This window comes from Patiria miniata, unplaced genomic scaffold (genome assembly GCF_015706575.1).
Source record: "Patiria miniata isolate m_02_andy unplaced genomic scaffold, ASM1570657v1 HiC_scaffold_19, whole genome shotgun sequence".
Lineage (NCBI taxonomy): Eukaryota > Metazoa > Echinodermata > Asteroidea > Valvatida > Asterinidae > Patiria > Patiria miniata.
The window spans coordinates 277,235-302,421 of record NW_024037057.1 but is presented as its reverse complement, the minus strand read 5'-3'; the positions used below and the strand labels follow the sequence as shown (position 1 = coordinate 302,421).

At 38.9% G+C, this 25,187-nt stretch overlaps 1 protein-coding gene and 1 pseudogene across 1 annotated transcript; both read left to right on the top strand.

Moving 5' to 3' along the window:
- Positions 1–2,345: 2,345 nt before the first annotated feature.
- LOC119725255 lies at positions 2,346–3,096 on the top strand (annotated as a pseudogene).
- A 901-nt stretch (positions 3,097–3,997) lies between these two features.
- Positions 3,998–23,680, top strand: LOC119725254 (MFS-type transporter SLC18B1-like). Its single transcript, XM_038196594.1, has 13 exons — positions 3,998–4,256; positions 11,973–12,068; positions 12,614–12,687; positions 13,083–13,230; positions 14,253–14,321; positions 14,760–14,847; positions 18,484–18,620; positions 18,951–19,049; positions 19,586–19,677; positions 19,858–19,953; positions 20,398–20,472; positions 21,026–21,169; positions 23,477–23,680. Exons 1-13 carry the CDS (start codon positions 4,002–4,004, stop codon positions 23,553–23,555), a joined length of 1,452 nt encoding a protein of 483 aa, XP_038052522.1. The 5' UTR covers positions 3,998–4,001; the 3' UTR covers positions 23,556–23,680.
- The last annotated feature ends 1,507 nt before the right edge of the window (positions 23,681–25,187 follow it).

The window sequence follows — 25,187 nt, the reverse complement described above, 5'->3', positions numbered from 1 at the left end:
TATCTGCAATATTGGCTGAGATATAATTAAAAATACATTTTTCGGTAATGGCGGCACTAATTTGCATAAAAACAATGCGTGGGACATTTTTTGAATTTTTTAACATAGCAAATCGTTTTCTACACATTTTTTCTGACCTAGAAACGTTGATTAGAAATTGATTTCCGAGGGTGCACGATACCCCCCTTTTCCGACTAAACTAATTGGGAGAGGTGTTAGTGTTTACTGCGGTGGTGTACACCTTCACGGTGAATAGCGGTGAACGTTTTGCATCCATGACTAGCGGCCCAATCAGCTCTGAGTACTTGCTTTGAACGTCATAGCTTAAGGTAGCAGACCAGTAAATAAACTTCCATAGACCCTAATGGTAAATGCTCACATTCAGAAACTCGGGAAAAATACTCACAACTCTCCAAGGTGATCGAGACACACATCAAATTAAAGCTTATTTCATCATCTTTCATTTTCTTTTCAATTCTAGGGGGGTTAACTGATGACTTTTAGGAGAAATTTCCATCCGAAGATGATCACCCCTGAAAATAGTCCTGAAGCCCATCGCCATGTTGAAAAACGATGCCTACACTCCATTGCAAAATAGAACGCTTTAAGGGCCCACAATTCATCCAAATTGAACGGAACTACAAGTTCACAGTCATGTGCACGGCTTCCACCCATATTTTCTTACAAACCCTCAAGTTCATGGCCCTCAGCATGCTCAAATACTGAAGATTTTGAGGGCATGCAAATCGTGATTTGGCCGGCGCAGGCAATTTCGGACCGATTCACTGCCTGCAAACTTAAATTCCCAGTCAGCAAGCCGCGATCGCCCGGCAGCGGCCCATCGGTAGCACCGCTGGCGGGCCGCCGATGGCAGTCGTCGGCGGACCACTGGTACAAATATCTGCTTCCTCGCTGTCGAAATGCCGCACTATAGTTTTGCACGTAAAGCCTTATCCGGTTGAGCGCTTTACAAATGATTTACAGATTCATCGAAAACACGGTGTGCATTGGGCCGAAGCCAGATTTTTTTTCTTAATTTTCAAGTACATGGAATTACCTGCAGTCTTATCATTTTTATATCATCCGCTATGCACAGATTCGTATACATAATGTATTAATTGTATTCAAGTTCATAATAAGGTCAAGGCAAAGGTAAATATATGAATACATGTACTTGGAAAACGGAAATTTTATCCAAAACGAAAAACTAAATAAAAGACTTAACACCGACTGAACCAAAAAACATTATGTAGGACAAAAAACATTATCGGCAAGATATAATAGAAATCCATATTAGGCAAAAAGACTCTCGCATAAATTTTTGCACAGCATTTTTCCCCAACTTTAATGACCCTTCACCCAATTGTTACCTTTTCTACGAATTCTGGTATGATTACTAATTGGACCACGAGCAATCAATCTAGTCTATATTTGCGATGATATGTTGCCTCTAAATAGGGGCTGAGACATTAGGGCATTGGAATGTCACCCAGTAATTCAACATGTCTCTCAAAGGGATAACGTAGGACGCTGTGTCGCCCAAAGGTTAAATTTGTGTTTGTAACGCGCAAGAAAATACAATATATTACATTTAGTTAACCCTAAAGGGGCCGGGGGGGGGGGGGGGCGGCGGAATCCGCCCCCCCCCCCTCAACATTTTCCGTGATAGCCTCTAAATTAAACATAGTACCATTGAAGGTACCTAAAAGTAAACATAACAGCATAGAAGACCGACAGACGAACATGAAATGTTACAAAATAAACATATTTGTCTGGATAATTTTTTAGGTCGTTACCGGCAAGTTAACACAAACTTGGTGTCAAAAAGATCATGGGAGTTACTTTTCTTTGACTTTTCATACAAGTTTACATAAACTTTAACTGTATGACCTGCAGTGGCGTAGCCACGGAGGGGGGGGGGGGGACAGCCCCCCCCATGAAACCTTGTCGCCCCCCCCCCCCAGTCGCCTCCCCCACTGAGATTTTGAGTTTCTAAAAAAAATATCATTGATCTACATGACCCCCCCCATGAAATGTTCCAGCCCAAACCCCCCCCCCCCCCCACACTGAATAATGCCTGGCTACGCCACTGACAGTACATACAGGGGACGAAGTTGGAAAAGAAACACGCATCGCGATATCGGAACGCTTGCGCGTAGTTTAGGCAAGTCAAAAGATCTATCTTTCTTTGGTTTTTTTTTATCTTTTTTCCATGGAAAGTGAATTTCGATTTTTAATTATTTAGCTTGACCCACCCACCCACAATTTGGAAAAAAGATCGAAATTTTAAAACATTGAAAATTCTGAATGGCCCCTCATGTCTTTTTTCCGACTCCACATCAGGTTCTGAGGCAGATATGGGGGAAACCTTTAAAGTAAGTGAACCAATTACTTTGGAATCTGAGGAAGGCCAGCGGCTTCTGGATGAAGCTGAAGTTCGTCAAGACATCTTAATGGACGTGTTTGATTTCCAGCAGCACTATTCGCACTGTGACATACAGAGTGCAGCGCTTCTTCTTGCATCCGTTGAATGTGGAAAAGTGTGTCGTGAAGCAGGGCACTGCAACTTCAGACACTGTAATGACATTAAGGCACAGTACCACGGATTTGCTATGTTCGCCTTCAAGGAGACCGAAGAGATCATTACCCATGATGTCATCCAGAAAAAAAAGGCACCACATTGATGGATGTCGGCCAGTTACTCGTCAGCCACAAACACCAAGCTACGATGTACTTTGGTCAGGAGTCCTCCGTGGATGAATTCCGCTGTCTAGCCGTGGAAGCCCTGCGCCATGAAGATTCCAGCGCTGGAGTTATTCTGAACTTCCAGCGATACCTTTTGGGTCAAATCGGGAAGGCTTCCAAGTTTGGACATCACAGTCCCTTGTGCGCGTATCACAAAGCCTCTGACCGCTTTCTAATGCTTGATACTAATGGTATTGTCATGAATGCTGGCAAACCCAAAGTGTGGTTAAAGACCGAAGATTTGTTTCAGGCAACGCAAGATGTTGATGTAGCTACTGGAAAGTCGCGAGGATTTGTGATCATGGGTGGCGTAATCTGAACATACGTTCAGGCATTTTATTAACTTGGAGCATCCCGTGTTTATGAAACCTTGTCGCCCCCCCCCCCAGTCGCCTCCCTCACTGAGATTTTGAGTTTTTAAAAAAAATGTAATTGATCTACATGACGCCCCCCCCCCATGAAATGTTCCTGCCCCCCCCCCCATGCAGCGCCCCCCCCCCCTTAAAAAAATCCTGGCTACGCCACTGACAGTACATACAGGGGAAGAAGTTGGAAAAGAAACACGCATCGCGATATCGGAACGCTTGCGCGTAGTTCAGCCAAGTCAACAGATCTATCTTTGTTTTTTTTTTGTTACCTTTTTTTCCATGGAAAGTGTATTTCGATTTTCAATTATTTAGCTTGACCCACCCACCCACAATTTGGAAAAAAGATCGAAATTTTACCACATTGAACATTCTGAATGGCCCCTAAACTCAAATAATACAATACAATGACGCAGATTATACGGTATGGTATTATGAAAGGTGACACCAGCGAAAGAGTGGACAGCTAAATTGTTGGACTAAATGTCGGTAAATGTCACATTGGAAACTGGAATAAATTCAATTCCATTGCCATTGAAAAATACACATACATGAATATCTCTATTTATGCTAAATAGACGCACTTCATTAATTCAAACGATCAAGAAAGTATAATGAACCACGCACTGCAATTAATGTGATCGTAAAATACTACCCTACCTGAAAGCCATCACCGCGATTGTAGTACTACACAGCTGCGCATGTTTTATAAAGAAAATAAATGGCTAATGATTACGTTACAGAACTTCAAACCACGACTTGTATATGGCCGATCGGAATTTCGGATAGTGTGACAGTACGCTAGTCTTAAGTAGGCCTACTGCTTTGACGGAACCTAATACTAAATTGGTAAACCCTTCTTGTTTTATGTCGACATTTTTTGGACAGGCCATGGAGCTTCAAACACACGAAAACGGCAACATGGAGGGTTCGCAGAAAGATGCAAATAGTCAGGTGCCTTCTCCAATGGAGACTCCGCCCAGAGGTTTGGCAACTCCAGAGGAAGCGGTTGATGCCGACGGTGACCAGCAACCAGCGAAGAGCAGGTTTACATCCCACCAGATAGCCACCATCGTGGGCACCCTTTTGGCCGCGCTTACTAACATGATGGCTTTCTCGGTCATTACGGTGTTCTACCCTATTGAGGTAAGTTCAACCCACGTAGCCACGGGGAGGGGGGGGGCATGGGGCCCCATAAATTGGCCGTGCCCCCAGGTCCCCCACCAAAATACTGATAATGCCCCTCTTCCTTCCCCAACCAAAAAGACTTTTGTAAGTTGTATTGTTTTTAGTTAGCCAAAGGCTAACTGTTTACAATGTCTTATGTCAAGCAGGAGCAAGAGCGGATCCAGAACACATAATTTTTCTATTTTTTTTTTTTTGGGGGGGGCAAAAATTTGTTGGTCCTTATAAAAAAGTGGGTACACAAAAATTACGGCGTGAGGTTCGGGTCCCCCTCAAGAGGCACATTTTTTTTTTGGGGGGGGGGGAATTCTAGAAACTCTGTCGTGGGATCTGAAGCAATTTCTTACCACAATTTTTTTTAAACGGAAAAGATGTTGGTACGGTGTACGCAAAATTGGGTTATTTTTTTTTAGGGGGGGGGGGCATGTCCCTCGTTGTCCCCCCTCCCTGGATCCGCCCTTTGCTAAAATGATTATTAGGATCCTCTAAGTTTGTTTAAATCAATGTATCGTGCAAGCCCCATTATTGAAATGAGTGAATGGGTGCACATGTAACATTTACGACCAAGGACATTAAACAACATACGAATACCCTATTAGCAATTTAGTCCCGGTTACTAATTTGTAGTATGATGGTTGCTAGTATGGTAGTATTGCGCTTGCGTAAGTAGGATAACACGATATTTTTAGGATCATATATATCATGTATACGGGAGACTGACCTGTCGCGTGCGAGGGATTAACCAATAATAAGGAAAAGGAGTCCGATTTTGACGGAGTCAGATTATCATAATGACACCGACGTTCGATTACTTCCTCCGGCGCTTATCGTGCACGTGCGACTGCGCTCGATTTAAAGAGCCATTACGACCAGGAATGCCCGAAATTTTAAAGTGTTTTTGGCTTTTCCGCAAAGTTGCGGAAAAGCCTTTGTTTTTGTTCTGTTTTTTTTAGCTGTTTCGGTGTACACACCGAAACAGCTCTTGTTTTTGTTATTTTTTAGCTGTTCCCAATTTCAATTGGGAACAGCTCTTGTTTTCGTTAATTTTTTTTTTTTCTTTTTTTTTTTTTTTTTTTTCTTTTTTTTTCTTTTTCCACTTTTCTCATAGGTTTTGTACACGTTTTTATTCTACAAGCAACTTTGGCAATTATTTTAAATCCGATCAACTTTAAACTCAGCATAGTTATTAACCATCATCTGAGGATGTATGCCGAAAATTTTCGTCATGCTGACGTCATCACGTGATTTATTATAGAATTTTGAATATTTAATTTTTTCCATAGACTTTGTACACAGAAATAAAAAAAAAATATCAATTTTCAGAGGGCATTTTCGACTCTTTGCCAGTTATTCATTTACACCAATCTTTGTCCAAGCAAAGACCCTAATTCAAACAACATTGTGTAATGATGACGTCATGATGACGTCATCCGGAGTTTATCTATAGGCAATTAAATTGTGACAATTTTAATATTTAAAAATGCATAAGAAATCAACCGTACGCGTCCGCAGCATTATGTTGCCGGCAAGTGGTAGAATAGGTTAAGGTCTTTATTTTATTCAGTGTGCGTGAAATCACGTGACCTTTGCTTCCGGTCGAAAAAGGCCAAAACCGGAAGTGGCTTATTATTTAAAAGTGGTAATAGATATGAACTTGCTTTCAACGGTGTTAGTCTCTTGACTAATAGTATTCTTCAAATCATCTACCGATGACGTCATGCAATCTTCGAGCGCCCCCTAGCGACAGGTTGAAAATTTTCAAAAATGTATTTTGAATAGATGTCTGTGGCGAAGTTTGTCGGAATCGCCTAAATATTGGTGTATATAATGACCTTGACCCACTTAACAGGTGTGCGAAGTTTTAGGTATATGACGTCATCAGACTGGAAGTTATATTGAAAAGACCCTTTTTCCTTTGAAAATTCCTGAAAAATCAACCAGCAGTTTTTTATTAGTTTTTACTTTAATTGTCTTTTTAAGGGTAGGTCTAAAACATTTCAAAGCTTCGAGGCAATAAGCAAACTCGGACATGCCCTGCGCATGCTTCAAACTTCAGGTTGACAATACTTCTGCTTTAAAACATGCACAGGACGTCCATAATGTACATGTACATGCACGTACGTTGTACATATCGTATGTCAGTCAGCCCGCAGCGCACGTGTTGCTGAGGTCGAATCCTGTCCACAGTGACCGTTTTAGCCGATTTTCGGCTAACTTTGACAGATTTTATGTTCATGCATAGTCAGGGACGTATTATTGATAAAAACAAATCATAATGCGGAAAAGCCCTATGTTCTGTTGCAAACAGACATAGATCTCTACTTATATGTCTATTGGTTCAACAGACATTCAATATTGGGAACAGCTCTGTGGTTGTCCACAACCACAATTTCTAGTTTTTTTCTCTTTTTTTTTTTTCTTCCATTTTTTTTCCTATAGGATAACACGTGTTTTCGTTCTACAACGCACTTTTGGACCTTTTTCAAATCCGATCGACTTCAAACCTGGCACACACTAAGACCACCATCTAAAGATGTGTGCCGAAACTTTTCGTCATGCTGACGTCATCAAGTGTCACGTGACGTCATCCTAAAAGAGCATACTTTAAGGCCCTATATCTACAGAACCGGAAGTCCGATTGGGTTCAAACTTGGTATGCAAGTATTCCGGGACGTGTGATAGACGAAAATTGCAGTAACGTCATGATGACGTCATCGTGTGATTTTATTAAAATTATTCAATTTTTGGACCTTTTACTCATATCTCATACAAGGAATGTGGTAAATTCGAAATTCTTTTCGTAACAGGTTTGTTAGGTCATAGATAGATGCACAAAATTTCGTAAAATGTGTGACGTCATGATGACGTCATCAAAAACGTGATTTTTTGTTTCACATATAAGGTTATGTCCGATCGTTATGAATCTTGGTGGGTAGGTAGGTATAGATAACAGCATTCCAAATCTGAAATGACGTCATCATGACGTCATCACCTGATTTTTTATGAATTTTTTCAAATTTTACTATTTTCTTCAATTTTTTCAAAAATTATATAAAATACGGTCCGATCGACTTCAAACACGGCACACACTTATACAACCATCTGAAGATGTATGCCGAATCATGACGTCATCATGACGTCATCACGTGTCACATGACGTCATCCTAAAACTGCATAGTTTAAGTCACTATATCCAGAGAACCTGTGGTCCGATTGGGTTCAATCTCGATATACAGATATTCCAGGAGGCGTTATAGACAAAGATTGCAGTGACGTCACGATGACGTCATCATGTGATTTTATATGAATTATTCAATTTTTGGACCTTTTACTCATATCTCATCAATGGAACGTGGTTAATTCGAAATTCTTTTTTGCAAAAGGTTTGTTAGGTCGTAGATAGGTACTGGTCGTAGATAGTTTTTTTTTTTTTTTTTTACATAGGATGGACACTTTTTGTATAGAATATTCATGTACATGTTCATTCGACCTGGATGAAACTAATACGGCAGTCATTAATAAAACGTTCGAAACAGCTCAGTGTTTGTCCACAAACACATTTCTAGTTTTTCTTTCTTCTTCTTCTTCTTCTTCTTCTTTTTGTTCCACTTCAAATGCCATTGACTTTGTGCACGTTTTTTTCTCAGTGCCACTTTTGGCATTAATTTTTGCCATACATCATTCAAACTTAGCATAAGCATAGTCCCTATAGCAAAGATGTTTCCCGAAGATTGACGTCATGGTGACGTCATCGACTAATTTACTATAGATTTTTGAATATTTGATTTTTTCCATAGACTTTGGACACAGAAATTAAAAAAAATGTCACTTTTCAAAGGGCATTTTCGACTCTTTGCCAGTTATTCATTTACACCACTCTTTGTCAAAGCAAAGACCCTAATTCAAACAGCATTGTGGAATGATGACGTCATGTTGATGTCATCCTGTGTTTATTTATAGGCAATTAAATTGTGACACCTTTAATATTTATAAATGCATAAGAAATCAACCGTACGCGTCCGCAGCATTCTGTTGCCGGCAAGTGGTAGAGTAGGTAAGTGTCTTTATTTCATTCAATGGGCGTGCAATCACGTGACCCTTGCTTCCGGTCGAAAAAGGCCAAAACCGGAAGTGGCTTATTATTTGAAAGTGGTAATAGATATGAACTTGCTTTCCACGGTGTTAGTCTTTTGGCTAAAAGTATTCTTCAAATCATCTACCAATGACGTCATACAATCTTCGAGCGCCCTCTAGCGACAGGTTGAATATTTGCAAAAATGTATTTTGAATAGATGTCTGTGGCGAAGTTTGTCGGAATCGCCTTAATATTGGTGTACATGATGACCTTGACCCACTTAAGGCGTGTGCGAAGTTTTAGGCGAATGACGTCATCAGACCGGAAGTTTTAATAAAAAGACCCTTTTTCATTTGAAAATTCCTGAAAAATCAACCATGGCAGCTTTTATGTTAGTTTTTACCTTAAATGTTGATTGAAGGGTAGGTCTAAAACATTTCAAAGCTTCGAGGCAATAAGCGAGCTCTGACATGCCCTGCGCACGCTTAAAACATGATGCTGACAATACCTCTGCTCTGAAACATGCACAGAACGTCTGTATGTACATTACATACACGTACGTTACGCACATACATCGTATGTCAGTCAGCCTGCAGAGCACGTGTTGCCGAGGTCAAATCCTGTCCACATCACAGTGACCGTTTTAGCCGATTTTCGGCTAACTTTGACAGATTTTATGTTCATGCATGCGCATAGTCAGGGACGTATAAAAAACAATCATGATGCCGAAAAGACCTATGTTACGTATTTAAAGGTGCAGTTTCTCTGCAGTGGGATTTTCCACAAGTCTTTTCCTATACAACACTGATATTTTACTGAGTAGTTCTGAACTTCGGCCGAGAATTACTATAAGAAGGAAAGATAAATCGTAGTTTTTTTCGCGCTGTCATTCGATTGAACATATTCCTAAGGGTCAGAATATCAAGTAATATTTCATTAAAATGCTTCAGTTCAAAGGCAAATTACAAATTTAGAGGTGCAATTTTTCTGCAGTGGGATTTTTTTTAGCCCGTTAACTTTGTACACTTGTTAGCCCATTGACTTTGTACACGTTTTCAAGGCACCATTTCTATAACTTGGCAATCTGGAATCGTCATCAATGTTACAGCCAAGGAAGACCCTCATACAAAAATTATGCCAAGACTATGGCGTCATTATGACGTCATCACCTAATTTTTTTTATTGATTTTTGAAATTTACGTGCATATTATGAAGTCCTATGTCTACAGAACTGTAAGTCTGATTGGGTTGAAACTTGGTATGTGGCTAGACCGGGATGTGTTATAGGTAAAAAAAAAAAAAAGGTGACGCCATGATGACGTCATCCGGAGAGTTAATATGAATATTAGAAGTTTTTGACCTTTTAGCCATATCTCATGAACGTAACATGCAAAATTCAAAATTATTTGTGTATTTGGTCTGTTAGGTAAAAGGTATTTGCACAAAATTTTGAAAAAAATATCTTACATCATTATGACGTCATAAAAATGCGATTTTTCAAAATACATATAAGGAAAGGTCTGACTGTCATGAAACTTAGTGGGTAGGTAAATAATGGTACTAGTATACAAAGTTTAAAGTGACGTCACGATGACGTCATCGTTTGGTTTTTATTATTTTTAGATATTTATAATTTTATTCTGTTTCCACAAATTGCACACTTTCTTTCATCGGATTGACATTAAACTTGGTTCAAACCAAAATCACAATGACAAAATGTGCATTGAGAAGGGTCTTAAGGATGACGTCATTGCAGGGCAAGTGACATCATTTGATAAAAATATACTTTAGCAATTATTATAAGCGTTTTGAACAACATTTAACTGCATGAAGCACTTTGAAAAGTGACTGCAAAAGGACAAACGAAACAAATATTTGTAAAGTGCGAAAAAGCCCCCCTGTGTTCTGTTTGCAAACAGACATACAGCTCTAGTTTCTTTCTTCTTCTTCTTCTTTTTGTTCCACTTCAAATGCCATTGACTTTGTGCGCGTTTTTTTCTCAGTGCCACTTTTGGCATTAATCTTTGCCATACATAATTCAAACTTAGCATAAGCATAGTCCCTATAGCAAAGATGTGTCCCGAAGATTGACGTCATGGTGACGTCATCGACTGATTTATTATAGATTTTTGAATATTAAATTTTTCCCAAAGACTTTGTACACAGAAATTTAAAAAAAAATTGTCGATCTTCAAAGGGCATTTTTGACTCTTTGCCAGTAATTCATTTACACCAATCTTTGTCCAAGCAAAGACCCTAATTCAAACATCACTGTGCAATGATGACGTCATGATGACATCATCCGGTGTTTATTTATGGGCACTTAAATTGTGACTCTTTTAATATTTAAACATGCATAAGAAATCAACCGTACGCGTCCGCAGCATTCTGTTGCCGTCAAGTGATAGAATAGGTTAAGGTCTTTATTTTATTCGGTGTGCGTGAAATCACGTGACCCTTGCTTCCGGTCGAAAAAGGCCAAAACCGGAAGTTACTTATTATTTAAAAGTGGTAATAGATATGAACTTGCTTTTAACGGTGTTAGTCTTTTGGCTGATAGTTATTTTCATATCATCTACTGATGACGTCATGCAATCTTCGAGCGCCCTCTAGCGACAGGTAAAAAAAAATCAAAAATGTATTTTGAATAGATGTCTGTGGCGAAGTTTGTCGGAATTGCCTAAATATTGACGTATATGATGACCTTGACCCCCTTAGAACGTGTGAGAAGTTTTAGGTGTATGACGTCATCAGACCGGAAGTTATAATGAAAAGACCTTTTTTCCTTTGAAAATTCATGAAAAATCAACCATGGCAGTTTTTATATTAGTTTTTACTTTAATTGTCGATTTAAGGGTGGGTCTAAAACATATCAAAGCTTCGAGGTAATAAGCGAACTCGAACATGCCTTGCGCACGCTTAAAACTTTAGGTTGGCAATACCTGTGCTTTAAAACATGCACAGGACGTCCACAATGTACGTGTACAAGCACGTACGTTGTACATACGCACATCAGTCAGTCAGCAAGCATCGCACGTGTTGCTGAGGTCAAATCCTGACCACGGTGACCGTTTTAGCCGATTTTCGGCTAACTTTGACAAAACATGCACAGGACGTCCACAATGTACAGAACATGTACATGCACGTACGTTGTACATACGCACATACATCGTATGTCAGTCAGCCCGCAGCGCACATGTTGCTGAGGTCAAATCCTGATCATAGTGACCGTTTTAGCCGATTTTCGGCTAACTTTGACAGATTTTATGTTCATGCATAGTCAGAGACGTATTATTGATAAAAAAAAAATCATAATGCGGAAAAGCCCTATGTTCTGTTGCAAACAGACATAGATCTCTAGTTTTTTTTTATACTTTTCCTACTTCAAAGGTCTGGTTGAAAGAAAACTGAAATGTGGAAACCATTTGACTTCAGCGTACTAGATTTTATTCAAATTTAACTCGCAAATGGCTTATTCCATACTGCTGTTAACATATGCAAGCTTCAATAACACATTTTTTTTTAGATACACTGATTGAAGAATGAAATCCGCTTTTTAGGGATTCATTATATCAAATGGTTTTCCTGTCACTTTGCAACAGGCAAAGAAAAGGGGAATATCACAGACAGTTATTGGGATGGTGTTCAGCGTATTTTCCTTGTCATACGGCATAGGATCGCCCCTAATAGGCAAAATGGTAAGTCCCTGTTTGGTCTAAAAATTCAATTAGACATTATTTAGGGGAACGCAAAATATCTCGTGTTTAATCTACAACATCTTTGAATGAGGAATGTAGGCTAACAGTAGACCTTTCTTTTGTTTGTAAATATTGGCGCCATTTTATATGGGCTGTCGCAAGCGCATAAATTAAAGCCGTGGTTGGCAACATATTAAAAAAAGGCCCCATAATGCCATCAATACACATTAAAAAAAAGAATGTGTAGGAATTGTGTTGACGCTTTATTTCCAACAATCTAATCATATTTGGGTTTTCTGTAATAACTCTTCTTCGTTTCTGCAGTGTTGGACATTTCAAAGTTTTGCATCCCGTAATTTTGCCAACCAAGCATAGAAAGGTCTATAGGAACAAAAATAAAACCGACCATTTCTTTCAAAGACTTTGTTCTCTACTCGCCAAAAGATGGCGCTATTTGGTTGTTAGCGCCCTCTACCGGCTCATTTTCCCCTTTTTGCTAATAGTCATTGACTTTAACATTACATGTACATGTATATGCTTCTTAGATACCAATCGTTGGTGCCCGTTTCGTATTTCTCGCCGGTTCATTTTTCACGGGAGGTTGTAACATTCTGTTCGGGTGAGCATTAATCTCTTCATGTTCTCTCCTCTTTTTTGTTTTGCTTCATGGACCGTATTCACGAGGTAGCCATTTTTTCCATTTTTGTCATGTTCCCTAAGTGTATTTCATAAATTGTTAACTGTTGAATGGGGTGGCGCCAGACTATTTATGCAGCCTTGTTTTACCTATTTTTTTTATTATCTGGTTTAAAACATTAGGGAATATTTAATTACGAAGTGTAAATTATTCGTTTAAGCACACTTGGATTATTTAGTAATGTTCCTGCTCTCAATTCTCTGCCCAAGTTCCAACGATTTTACTCCACTTTCAATTCAATAAGGCCCATTGGGCTACAGTTTACTTTTGAGAACTGGGGGAGCACTAACTGTTTTCTGTCCTATGCTATAACACAGGTTTATTATCGACATGCCCACAAACGCTACTTTCACTGGGTTCAGTTTCGCCATTCGCATTTTAGAGGGGCTTGGCTCGGCTGCTGCGCTGACGGCATCAGCGGCCATCGTAGCTTCTGTATTCCCTGATGATGTTGGCAAGGCTGTGGTATAAAAAGTTACTTTCATGGGCACTTATATTACATTTGAGCGAATGAGATGACGCTGGAACTAAACTACACTTTGAAAGGTCCCGCGTCCGATTTGACCCGGAATCCGAGTCATATTTTGACCTGATAATTTTCCGGGTAAAAACGACATTTCTTCCCGGTTCAAAATTACACTTTTCCGGATCACAATGACCCAAAAGATGACCACCATACTAATTAAAGGAAATAATGCGTGCATTTATAAGTGTGCCTGGCCGTTTTTAACACTATGTTTAAGACCTATTTGTTTCTGGATGCTGATAATTTATACCCAAGCCGAAGTCTAGGGTAATTTTCATTATCGGTCAAAAAATCAAAACGTTTCGGTCCAAAAGTCAAAACAAGTCCAAAATTACAAATGCCCAACGATTTTGATCAACATTTTAACTTCATGTTTTTGGACCCCCTTTACTGTATTATGGTGTGTCAATTCTCGAAAGTCGTAGTAAAAAACCCCCAAAAAACTCCCTATATGAAGTTTGCGTAGCGCGCGAGTGGCGCAGAACGCAGCTGTTCCAGTAATTGTGCATTTAGTATTATGGTATATGGACTCATTGGTGGTATTGCGCATGCCTACGTGAGGATTGTGAACGTTAAATTAATATAACTGTAAAAGGCACCAGATTTCATAGGACTTTAAATTCTCTTGTGACACTGGAAAATTATTTAAGACCAGCCATCCGGTTCTTATCAACCGTTGAAAACCGGCCATGTGACGGGCTCTCGAAAAATAGGAATGGGTGAACTATCTTACGTATTTATGAATGTGTATTGAAATATTCAGTCCTGCAAAGGGCAAACGTAAACTTTTATTCCGGCAGAAAAGTGACGACTTAAATTGAGATAGAGTAAATCATTTGCCTTTGCTTATAGCTGATTAATAAAGCAAAAATCACCGAACGCAAGTTTTCACTTCAAAGCACCTGTTTAGCTCAAGGTAAACTTAGCTATTTCCATTGGTGCCTCCTTCCTAAATCAACAGAGTCTGGTTGAGACGACTATCGGCTTTTCCTTAGCAATAGGGCCAGCCGTAGGCGGCTTGCTGTATAACGTAAGTATGGGAAAATTGCAATCGGAGTTAATGAGTTAACGCAATGAGTGCAGTTGTTTTCTGTTCCCCTCCCCCCCCCCCCAAAAAAAAGAAAACAATAGTGAAGAGGTAAATACCACCTCCTATAATGTCCAGTCAATTGAAATAAGCTGCACGTTAAAAGAACTACACGTGACATGATATTTGCCTTGGATGGAACCAAAAACATTCTTTCTTCTAATCAGATTTTTAGATTGAAGTAAAGTTGCCAAATTGCTTGAACGTTTTATTAAATGTGATTTTTTGTTATTGTACCAAGAAAAGGACGTCTTCCCAGAGTCCTAACTCGCTCAACAAATGGTGAGGGGAGTGAGGCGCCCTCTGTTGTTTGCATACAGAGTCAACAACAAACAAACAAATAAACACATTTGTAATAGTTTTGCTGATATGTCTTACCAGGCTGCAGGATTTAGAACTCCCTTCTTCATCCTTGGTGGTCTCGTTTTGTCGACCGTTGTCGTCAACTACTTCTTGATGCCTAATGAAGGTTTGAATCTTTAAAACCAATATTATTATTGCTATTGCTATTATTATTATCCTTATTCTGGTTTATAAAAAAAAAAATTAAAACAATCGGCAGCCACTATAATGTGTCTGAAGAGACTGGTTTACAATAGTTAAACAGTATTGATACATATAAAACATATAAATAAAAAGAGATTCATCTAAAAAGTACGAGAACCTGCATTATAAAATATTTTTAAAAAGTTGATAAGGTATCCAAAAAAAAAAAAAAATACTTATATATCTGAAATAAATGATAGCATAAAAACTGGATCAGGCTTTTTAAAAACTAGAGCAATGTTGAAATGTATACACTGTAGATCAATTAAATGCATACACATTGTAATAATATACACGCATGTATAAAAATTGTATAAAAAACATGAAAAATCGTATTTTTTAATCGAATTTGAAATCGGATCCACAATACAATGTTGATATTAAAAAAAAGGCTGTTAAAGCGATTGCATTCAGTGGCCACCTTTGAGGTTTTTGTTTACTCAACCGTAGTGCCCTGTTGAATAAAACCCCATAAATACCTCAATAGATGCGCTGCAACTGACGATCTATAAAATATCCCAGTAAACAGTGGAACGTGAAAATCACTTAAACATCACTTCGGTCTAAGGTAACCGAATTAGTGTAAGTTACGTTCTGCACACGCGTGATAACCACGTGAAAGCGTTAATGCAAATTTTGTACACAGTCCCTTGATTGCAATGTGTAATTTTACCCGTTTTAATAACGCAATTTGCCCAATCCTGCATCACGTTTAAACAAAAACGTAAAACGCACGTTAGTAGCTCGTTGAATTATCACGTTCTGCACACCTAATACAAACGTTATTTGTCGTTTTTTTACCCGATTTTGCACACCTATTATATACGTGAATCGTTTGCTCTGTGTTCACGTTTTGCACGACTCATGGTTACGTTACCAATTGTGTGTGAATTACGTTATGCCCACGCGTGAAAACTGCGTGAAAGCGTTAATGTGATTTGTCTACACAGTCACTTGATTGTAATCACGTTAAAAACACGGTAATAATACCCGTTTTAATAAATCTTGTATCACGCTTAAGAAACGAAAAACGCACGTGCTTGTATCACGTTTTGCATACCTATTGCTCCCGGGTTTTTTTATCGCGTCTTGCACACCTGGTATTCACGTTATTGCTTCGTTCTTTTGTCACGTTTTGAACCACTCCTAGTCACGTTACCAACGCGTTGTTAATACAGTTTAGTTATTTTAGCAATGCCTACGGTTCGGCAATGCGGTTCCTAAAACTCAATTAATATCGGTTATTATGCAAATAATTATTAAACTCAATGTATATTGGTTAGTATACAATATACACATAAAACGAGATTGGGTCCTCTGATCATGCACCTTCTCCAATCTAAGAAGGTGCTTACTTGGTACATATGTGCCTCTCGACCACCGCCGTCTGTAGTCACAGTTTGCACGTATTCAAAAATTGTATTTGCTTTGTTTGTTTTTGTTGGCAAATTAGTTTCTTTTAGACTTTGAATAGCAAAATATTATAACATTCTCTACATAAAAACATCCTAAAACATACCACTGTTACGCAAATCGTTCATGGCCAAAAAGACACATTTGCTTCCCCAAGGTTTACCACGCCCACCTCGGGTCAACATGTAAATCAAGGTCACAGTAAAACAATCTATTGGTCTTTAAAAAAACGAAAACTGAACCTTTCACACATACTAAATAATTACGTTATGCAGGGCAGTAAGATGCATCGGTGAATAACAAGACAGAATAACGTGAAGATCACCAATGAGAAACACTGGTAACTGTTCAGCCTAATCTACTGGTCTTTGAAAACGACATAACAACCTTTTACACACACTAAATAATTGCATTCTTTAAGATCACCAATGAATTAATGGTAACTGTACAATCGAATCAATTGGTCTTTAAAAAACGACATAATAACCTTTTACACACGTTAAATACACACGTTATGTAGGGCAGTAAGATGCCTAGGTAAATTACAAGAGACAATAACGTGAAGATTACCAATCAATTACTGGTAACTGTACAACTTAGGGCCAAAAAGAGTCTCCGTTTTCTGGTATGCGCGCGCGTCGCCGTAGCTATGCGCGTCGGCCAAATGAAAAATGTTTGTATTCAATGAAAGATGATGACTCAAAACCGCCAAACTCACTGCTTTGACTGGAATCCTGCTGCTGCACAATTTTAACGTGTTTTTAGATGGGTTATGATGGAGAATAAGCTTTTTTGGCCTCTCTGGACTCCCATAATATTTGCACTAAGTTTAGTCGGGCACCATTTGCAGTCATCAGCCGACATTTGAAGCCCAAACAAAAAAAAACAGGTTAAAAAAGCCGCGTCGCCGCACCACTTTCTGGACAAGCTCCATACCAGAAACCGGAAACTTTTTTGGGGGCCTTATCTGTTGGTCTTTACAAAAAACGAAAAATTAACCTTTTACACACACTAGATAATTACGTTATGTAGAGCAGTAGGAGGCCTAGGTAAATAACAAGACATTATGACGTGAAGATTACCAATGAATTACTGGTAACGGTACAACCTTATCTATTGGTCTTAAAAAACGAAACAAAAAAAAACCTTTTACACACACTAAATAATAACGTTATGTAGAGCAGTAAGATGCCTAGGTAAATAACAAGAGATAATAACGTGAAGATCACTAGTGAATTACTGGTAACTGTACAACTTAATCTATTGGTCTTTAAATAACGAAAAAGTAACCTTTTACACACACTAGATAATAACGTTATGTAGAGCAGTAAGATGCCTAGGTAAAAAAAGGAGACAATAACGTGAGGATCACTAATGAATTACTGGCAACTAAAGAACCAAATCTGTTGGTGTTTTAGTTACAAAAAATGACTTGTCATATACACCAAATAATTACGTCAACTAAGTGGTAACTAGTCTAGATAATGAATAGGTAATAATAACGTTATAATCACCGGAAATGTGTAGTACCTGAAAGCCAGAAGTATTGGCGCTTCAAAAGCGAAATAATCTGTAAATACCATATAGAAACGGTTCAAAAACACGTCATTTGGTTAAGTGAATATGTAGAAATCATAACGCGATTCGCACTAGTTATAAAACCTTCCGGAAGCACATTTCTATGTTCACGTGATTATTAGGTAATTAGGTAAACATCACGTTATAAAAACGCTAAAATTTGGTTAATTAAAAAACTTCCAAACCAAAAATTCACTAAAAACTCTCTCCTCAAACAAACAGGTTCTTTACTGGTGTTTCGTTTACTGGGATGAGATACAAAATGGTGCTAAACTCGTGGGCGAAGATGCAATTCCCGATTCTGTATAAACTTACCTCAAGCAAACTTGGATTCACGTCTGTTGTTTTAACGTCCTAATGGGAAGACAACGCCCTCATTGGCGGAAAAAAATGACCAATCAATGTTAAGCTGCAGTTAGCATCAGATTCTAACCCCGGACATCAGTGATTAAATAAAAGTACATAAGCTCCACATTTGTACATGAGGGTACCAGACCAAATAGGGCGCCAGATTCAGGTTGTTGTTCCCTGCTGACTTCGTACAATGTTATTTACCATTTTTGATCAGGGAACGAGGCAGAGGAGTCTGGTTCTGTGAGCCGAGTGCTCAGTATACCTGCCGTCTGGGTCGCTTTATTCGCCAACTTCGTTGGCTTTGCAGCCACTGCGTCCCTGCAGCCAACTCTGGCAATTTTTCTGGACGAGGTAATGGAGACAAAATTGACATTTTCTTCAAATAACATTTTTTTTTAAAATCACGATATGCGAGTTTAAGTGGCAAAGTTAAAATGGGCCATTCAGAGTTTTGATGATATATCCTTCGGTGTGTGTATTTTGTCTGCCCTTGTGACCGAGTTTAACCGCGCTGATGTGGTCACGTGACCAAAAGTCGTGATCTTATTTGTCAATGTGCACTGTTTGATTAACAGGCAGGAAGGGTCCATCTCTTCTCCAAAGTTTCCCGTAAAATACTTTTTGACGATATTTTTTTTTTCCAATACACATTTTATTTGATCGACACTTTCTTCTTGATAGCTTAATTTTAGTGTGATGGCGATAAGTCTGCTCTTTGTTAGCTTGGGTTTGGGCTACGGCTTATTCTCAGTGATCTGGGGTGCCATTGCGGACGCAAAGGTAAGAGCAAATGCCAGGGCGTATGGGTGTGTGTGTGGGGGGGGGGGGGTGTGCGTTAAGGCGTTACTTTTAATGACAATTGAAAGACTATGCATCGCTCCGAATTAGACACAAAATGTAGGAGTTTATTTTGTAGCAGGATATAACTGATTAGAATGAGATGGAATTTTGCATTGGGGTAGTATCAATCTAATTAGGTTTTTGCCCTTCACCGACGTTTAAACACTGTTTACTCAGTGTGTTACCTCCCGAGTGAGAGTTTGAAGAAAAAAATCACTCGTGTGGGACTCAAACCCACTCATGCTTTCTAGTGCAGAGGTCTTACCACTCGACCACCGAGCTAACGGGATCGGTTGGCTGGTTGGGATCTGATTTACATTATATTAACTATTATAAGCGGTAAACGGCAAAAAAAAAAAAAAATGAAGGATAAAACTTCATACTGATAATAATAACAATGATAAGAAAAAGCTCAACATTAATACTTTGATTTTTTTTGTGTATTAATTTGACAATTTTTGATTTCCTCATGTCAGAAATGCGCTAGAATACTAATTGTAGTAGGTGCATCCGGCAGTGGTGGACTGTTTCTGCTGTTAGGGCTACCGCAGATTTTGCACTTGCCTGTGTAAGTTTACTCTTGAAAATTGGTTATTGTTAGGAACGCTTCGAAACGCCTCAAAACGTGGAAGAGTTTCAAGATCGTTAAGTAACGCTCCTGTTTTAACACATTTGCGAACGTCCCTGTATAATCATCTGTCGGAACAGCTTGGAAAACGTTTAAACACCTGAAACGTTTCTCCTACAGGACCGGGGTACTTCCCAGCGTTACCATACCCATCTCAGCCGCAACGTTTACCATGTTGGCTACTCCAACGTTCGTAGACATGTTACGTTCTGCAGAGTAAGTGCAATTACTACACTGTTCGTTTTTAACTCTTGTAACTGTTTATACTAACACATTATTGCAACATTACTGAAGCACGGACAAATGCTAAACAAACTTTCTAAAAAATCCACCAAAAAAAAGAACGAGAAAAAAAACCACCCATCGGCGTTTTTATGTACATGAAACCAAATCGAACTTGGTCAAAGAATTGATGCCTCGTTTAGAGTGATATGCATATAATGGGCATATTCAATTCAGAAATATGCAACGCCTTTTTTTTTGCTAACTTTGAATTTAATGTATACATGTATAGGCTGCTGTTATTTTGTTTAGAAAAATCCCCAGATGAATAACAAGTCCAATAGCTCAGTAAAGCTGGTACAGAAGTTACACAATTGTACTGTTAAAAACAAAAGTTTTCAGTTTCGGATTAACACAATAAAAACCTCAATCCTACAGGTGGTATGACATACCGAGTGGAATAGGTTTGACTGCTGTTATATCCGGCCTTTGGCACAGTTCGTACGCACTTGGGTAAGCGGGTCAATAAGACACCGTTGGTGGCGCTATTTGCGGAATGACTGAAAGCTAGGTCCGCAATCGTGCTCTCTTTATCTTCTGATAAGAATTTACGAAACAAGGGGAAAAAATCGCCAGTGTAAATCAATGGTGAAAGCTTACACAGCCTCGGTTTGGCCAAACGTTTGAGCCAAAAGATTCCGCCTGCGCAGTGTGTACTTCCTTTGCAACTTGGCCAAAAAGCGCCACCTACAGGTCGTGCACCGAATGCATTCTGCTAATGAATTTTTAAATTTAGATAAGACCTTAATCTCCACATGCTCCTTCTCCTCCTTCTTTTTCATGCTGCCAACATAGTTACATGGTACCTGTATAAGTAAAATTAACATAACATGAGAAAAAGGCACAGTTGATACAATAGTTTGGTTACATACTTTCTCCATTGCCCTTTAATATGTCAATCATCCCACAAATACAATTACTTCTTTCATACTAAAGATGGTGTATATCTCTTGAATCACCACCAGAAATTAAATGAACACAAATACATTTTGATTTTTCCTATTAGCTCATTGGCGGGCCCGTTGCTAGGGGGCGTCATCACAGAGTATTACGGGTTCGGCTATTCGATTATGACCATCGCTTGTACCTCATTCACTGTTTTGATCATCACGTGTCTTTTTGGCATCTGGGAGTTTCGATGCGGAAAAGGGTAGGTTGCAAATAAACACTGAGAACGTAAATGGAGGCAGTACTTAATGCTATTCCTTACAATGTCAACACTTATTTTCTGAGCGCCCCCTATTGTCCGTTTGTAATAATCTAGAAACGTGGTACCGCAGTCGTAAGCAAATTTCAAACCCTGGTCATGCTAAGGGAAACCGTAGCGGGGGATTAGCGACTAGACCAGCGGTCCACCGTGCCGATTATCACAGTCCTATTGAATTTATTTATAAAGATCGGCGAGATGAAAAAACGTTGGGTGGAAGTCTTTACATAGGTACATTGATGGGTGAAGCTTAAGTGTGTTGCTTGAATTGGAAGTCGGGAGCATATACCCGTCTCAGGACAAAAGGTCTGTCGTTCACAAGCTGTAATATAATGCCCGTGTGGTTCTGAAAAGCTGTCGTTGTAAATGGGTTGAAAGCAATGCTTTTCCCCGCATTGGGTCGGCAAAAATCGTCCTAACAGCCGAAGTCTTGTTATGTCCGTGCCGTAATAACCAAATATTTCCCCATAGTAATGTACACAAATTGATCGGGACTGGGAGAATGTGCTTGTTACATCTGAGATATCGTTAGGACCGAGCTCGTTATAACGGGATTCGACTGTATTTGTCAATATAAACACAGACTTGAAATCTTTCATACCTTTATCCACAAGCACAAGCCGAACGGATAATAACGGTATAAAGCGGCTGATAGCGCCCTCATGAGACAATTTATGGAGAACGAGGTCAGAATGGACCACCGTGATTGGAAACTACGTATGGCGTCCTGAAACAAAAGTCACTAAAGCCGATGAAGTGTGAATTTAAGACTCCTTTATGAAATAAGCTCTGACAGAAGCTTCTACATATTACTTAATACTTGATGGTCGGGTCGGTTGGTCTGATTTGTCTGTTTGTCCCGACAATTGGCCAAAAGGCTTTTGCCATATTATGTGACACCGGCGTCGCATTTTTCGGCATCGCCTTTTTAAGCTCAGACTGGGATCGTTTTAATCGATTTGTTTTCAGTGCAAGACTTTTCTGCAATCATGCAAGACTTATTCTTGCAACAGCCAGCGCTTGTTGTGCACATGTACTCCCGGCGGGGTTTAACCAGTGGGAATAAAAGGAAACCGATTTTCATTGGAGTCTGATTTTCATAGACACAGCGTTCATTTCTGAACGTGAAACTCTAGTTTGACTCGCCCACAATCCTTTGCGTTTCCGAAAGAATATTGATATTTGGCACAGACTTGAGATTTGTCTGCAATGCACACATTTGAGTCACGAAGGTCCTCACTCTATATTTAATATCCACTGACATAACTCTGGAAAATTGTAAGTTAAAAGTCTTTTCTATTAAGTGAAATATGCAATCTCGAACATTATACAAGCAAAAGGTAAGTCTGGCTCCTCTTAAAAACTTTTACCTTTTGTATTTACCTTGTAGGAGGCGGGAACCACGAGAGGCTTTTTCTTCGGAGGACAACTCTAATGATCAGGAGATGAGACTACTGTTTTCAAAGTAGATTGACATTTGGTTTAACTGTATATTTAGTGCTACTTACCAATTTCACACAAAACCAATCCCTATATCTAATTACTCAGCTTAGTTTTGCAGTCAAAACTATTCAAGTGGTATGGTTAAAAAACAATTAATGCTTGCTGAAAAGTCACGTTCGATACCATTCTAAAATTTAGAATTGCAAAGATATATAGTTTGCTTTTACATGCATTATCTTGCAGTCTTCAAATCTTAACGCAATCAAAGAGTTATTATCTACCGCCAATGTTTTTATATATTTTTTTTACCGCCCAAAAGTGAAAATAAATTTGCATTATGTCCTTGCAGCAATGTTTGAAAAAGTATAAATAGACAACTTTCTGAGTGCTTATCCGACCAAATATAAATATTAACGTTACCAATCATTACCATACACCTGTCAGTAAAACGTTCTTTTCTGAATCACTGAACTGAATCAAGTTAAAAAGGAAAAATTGCACGCAGCACTGAATCAACTTTTCAATCTAAAGCACTTATCACAATTCTAAAGAGAACACCGATGGTGTTATCAGTAAAAACGTTTTAACACTTCCTAACTGTACTCAATCAGATTTATAAACGACAATTTTTTTACAGTCACGAGTGTCCTCACTCAATATTTAATATCCACTGCCATAACTCTGGAAAATTGTAAGTTAAAAGTCTTTTCATTAAGTGAAATTTGCAATCTCGAACATTATACAAGCAAACGGTAAGTCTGGCTCCTCTTAAAAACTTGTACATTTTGATTTGTATTTACCTTGTAGGAGGCGGGAACCACGCGAGGCTTTTTCTTCGGAGGACAACTCGAATGATCAGGAGATGAGACTACTGTCTTCAAAGTAGATTGACAATTGGTATAACTGTATATTCCTACAAATGTACTATTAGTGAGACACGTTGGCGTAGAAAGTTCGATAGTAGGGAGACACGGGCTTAATAGGGAGACACCTAGGTGTCTCCCTATTGGCGCAGCCCCCCTTTAGAGGAAAAAAAAATGCTGTCGAAATCAGGTTATATTTGTTGCTCGTGGTCTAATTAGTAAAAATACCGAAATTCGTGGGAAAAAGGACAAGGGAATATTGGGTTAGGGCACATTGAAATCGGATTTGTTTTGTGTGCACAAGTCTATGGGAAAGTCTCCCTATTACCCCATTGCCGGTAATTATTATTACCCATATTGCTGCAAGTGTCCAGCGTAACTGGAATGTTTTGTTTCTTTTCATTAAATTCTTTCATGGTCGAGTTTATTTGACAGCCAATAGGACTCACAACAGTGGTTGTGCCTAAACTTAGGAGATGACATGGATTCAGGAATGATTATAAGTTCGCCTGACAGGGGTTGTAGCATCACGCGCTTTATTCCCTCGGTCATAAACATCTGTATTATTTAAATAACTAGCGGGGTGGAGTCATACACACTGTACGTATGATTACTTTGACCTGAATTTGCATGTTGACCCCAAGTGGGAGTGGTAAGTCTTGTTGAAAACATGTAATACAAGACAATTCGTCACCGACACCACGAACTGACACCCGGTGGTCAGCGTTGCAGAAATACAAATCGGAGAAAAACGCTTTTAAAGGATTGACACGAATTTATTCAGTAAAATAATCTATCTATCTTAGAGGTTTTAGTATCACTTAACGTGAAAATGCTTTAACTACTCAATTATAAACGTTATATTGTGAAAATATGCTTAGTTAATTAGCAATTAAATGATTAAGACGGGTGTCAGTTCGAGAAAACGAAAATTTATGTGATTTTTGAAAGTGCGCGCATGCAATAGCGTTCGTGAGTGTAAGTTCGTGAAAACAAAAATTGACGTGTTTTGGGAGAGTGCGCGTGCACACTGCGCATGCGTGCGCGCACTCTCCAAAAACACGTTAATTTTCGTTTTCACGAAATGACACTCCCTAACGCTATTGCATGCGCGCACTCTCCGAAAACACGTAATTTTTTTCCCCCGAACTGACACCCTGTGCAGTGTCACTTCGTGGTAACAAAAAACACCAGAAATGACCAATGTCTTGAACATTCATAAGTAAAATTTGCTTATTTTAGATGATTTCAGCAATTTTAACTTCGTCATGTTAAACTTCATGATACAATCTGCTAATATCGGCAAAAAAAGAAAATTTTAAATTGTAAATGTTTTTGTACACGTGTGATGCAGATGGTGTCAGTTCGTGGTGTCAGTGACGAATTACATTGCACCTGAAACAACAGTACAACAACCCATCAGTATCTAGTGCTGCATCAACTGCCCAAAAAAAAAGAAAATATTAAATGTCTGGTAGGCCTTTAGTCTCTATTTGTACACATTTCCTCATAATAACACAGAATGAAGAAGTTAGTCTTTTCAAACACTTGGACCATGGCTGGACACGAACAAGTCTAGTCTTTAGCCTCATTTTAAAATCACTTGACTTTCCTCTCATGTGCAACATATTGAAGAAAATGCTCCTTTAAATAAT

Excerpts from the sequence above, each read along its gene's own strand:
- LOC119725254 (XM_038196594.1), top strand. The coding sequence starts at position 4,002 with ATGGAGCTTCAAACACACGAAAACGGCAACATGGAGGGTTCGCAGAAA. Across the intron at positions 12,069-12,613 it reads CGCCCCTAATAGGCAAAATG|ATACCAATCGTTGGTGCCCG; the intron begins GTAAGTCCCTGT and ends TATGCTTCTTAG. Across the intron at positions 21,170-23,476 it reads GAGTTTCGATGCGGAAAAGG|GAGGCGGGAACCACGCGAGG; the intron begins GTAGGTTGCAAA and ends TTTACCTTGTAG.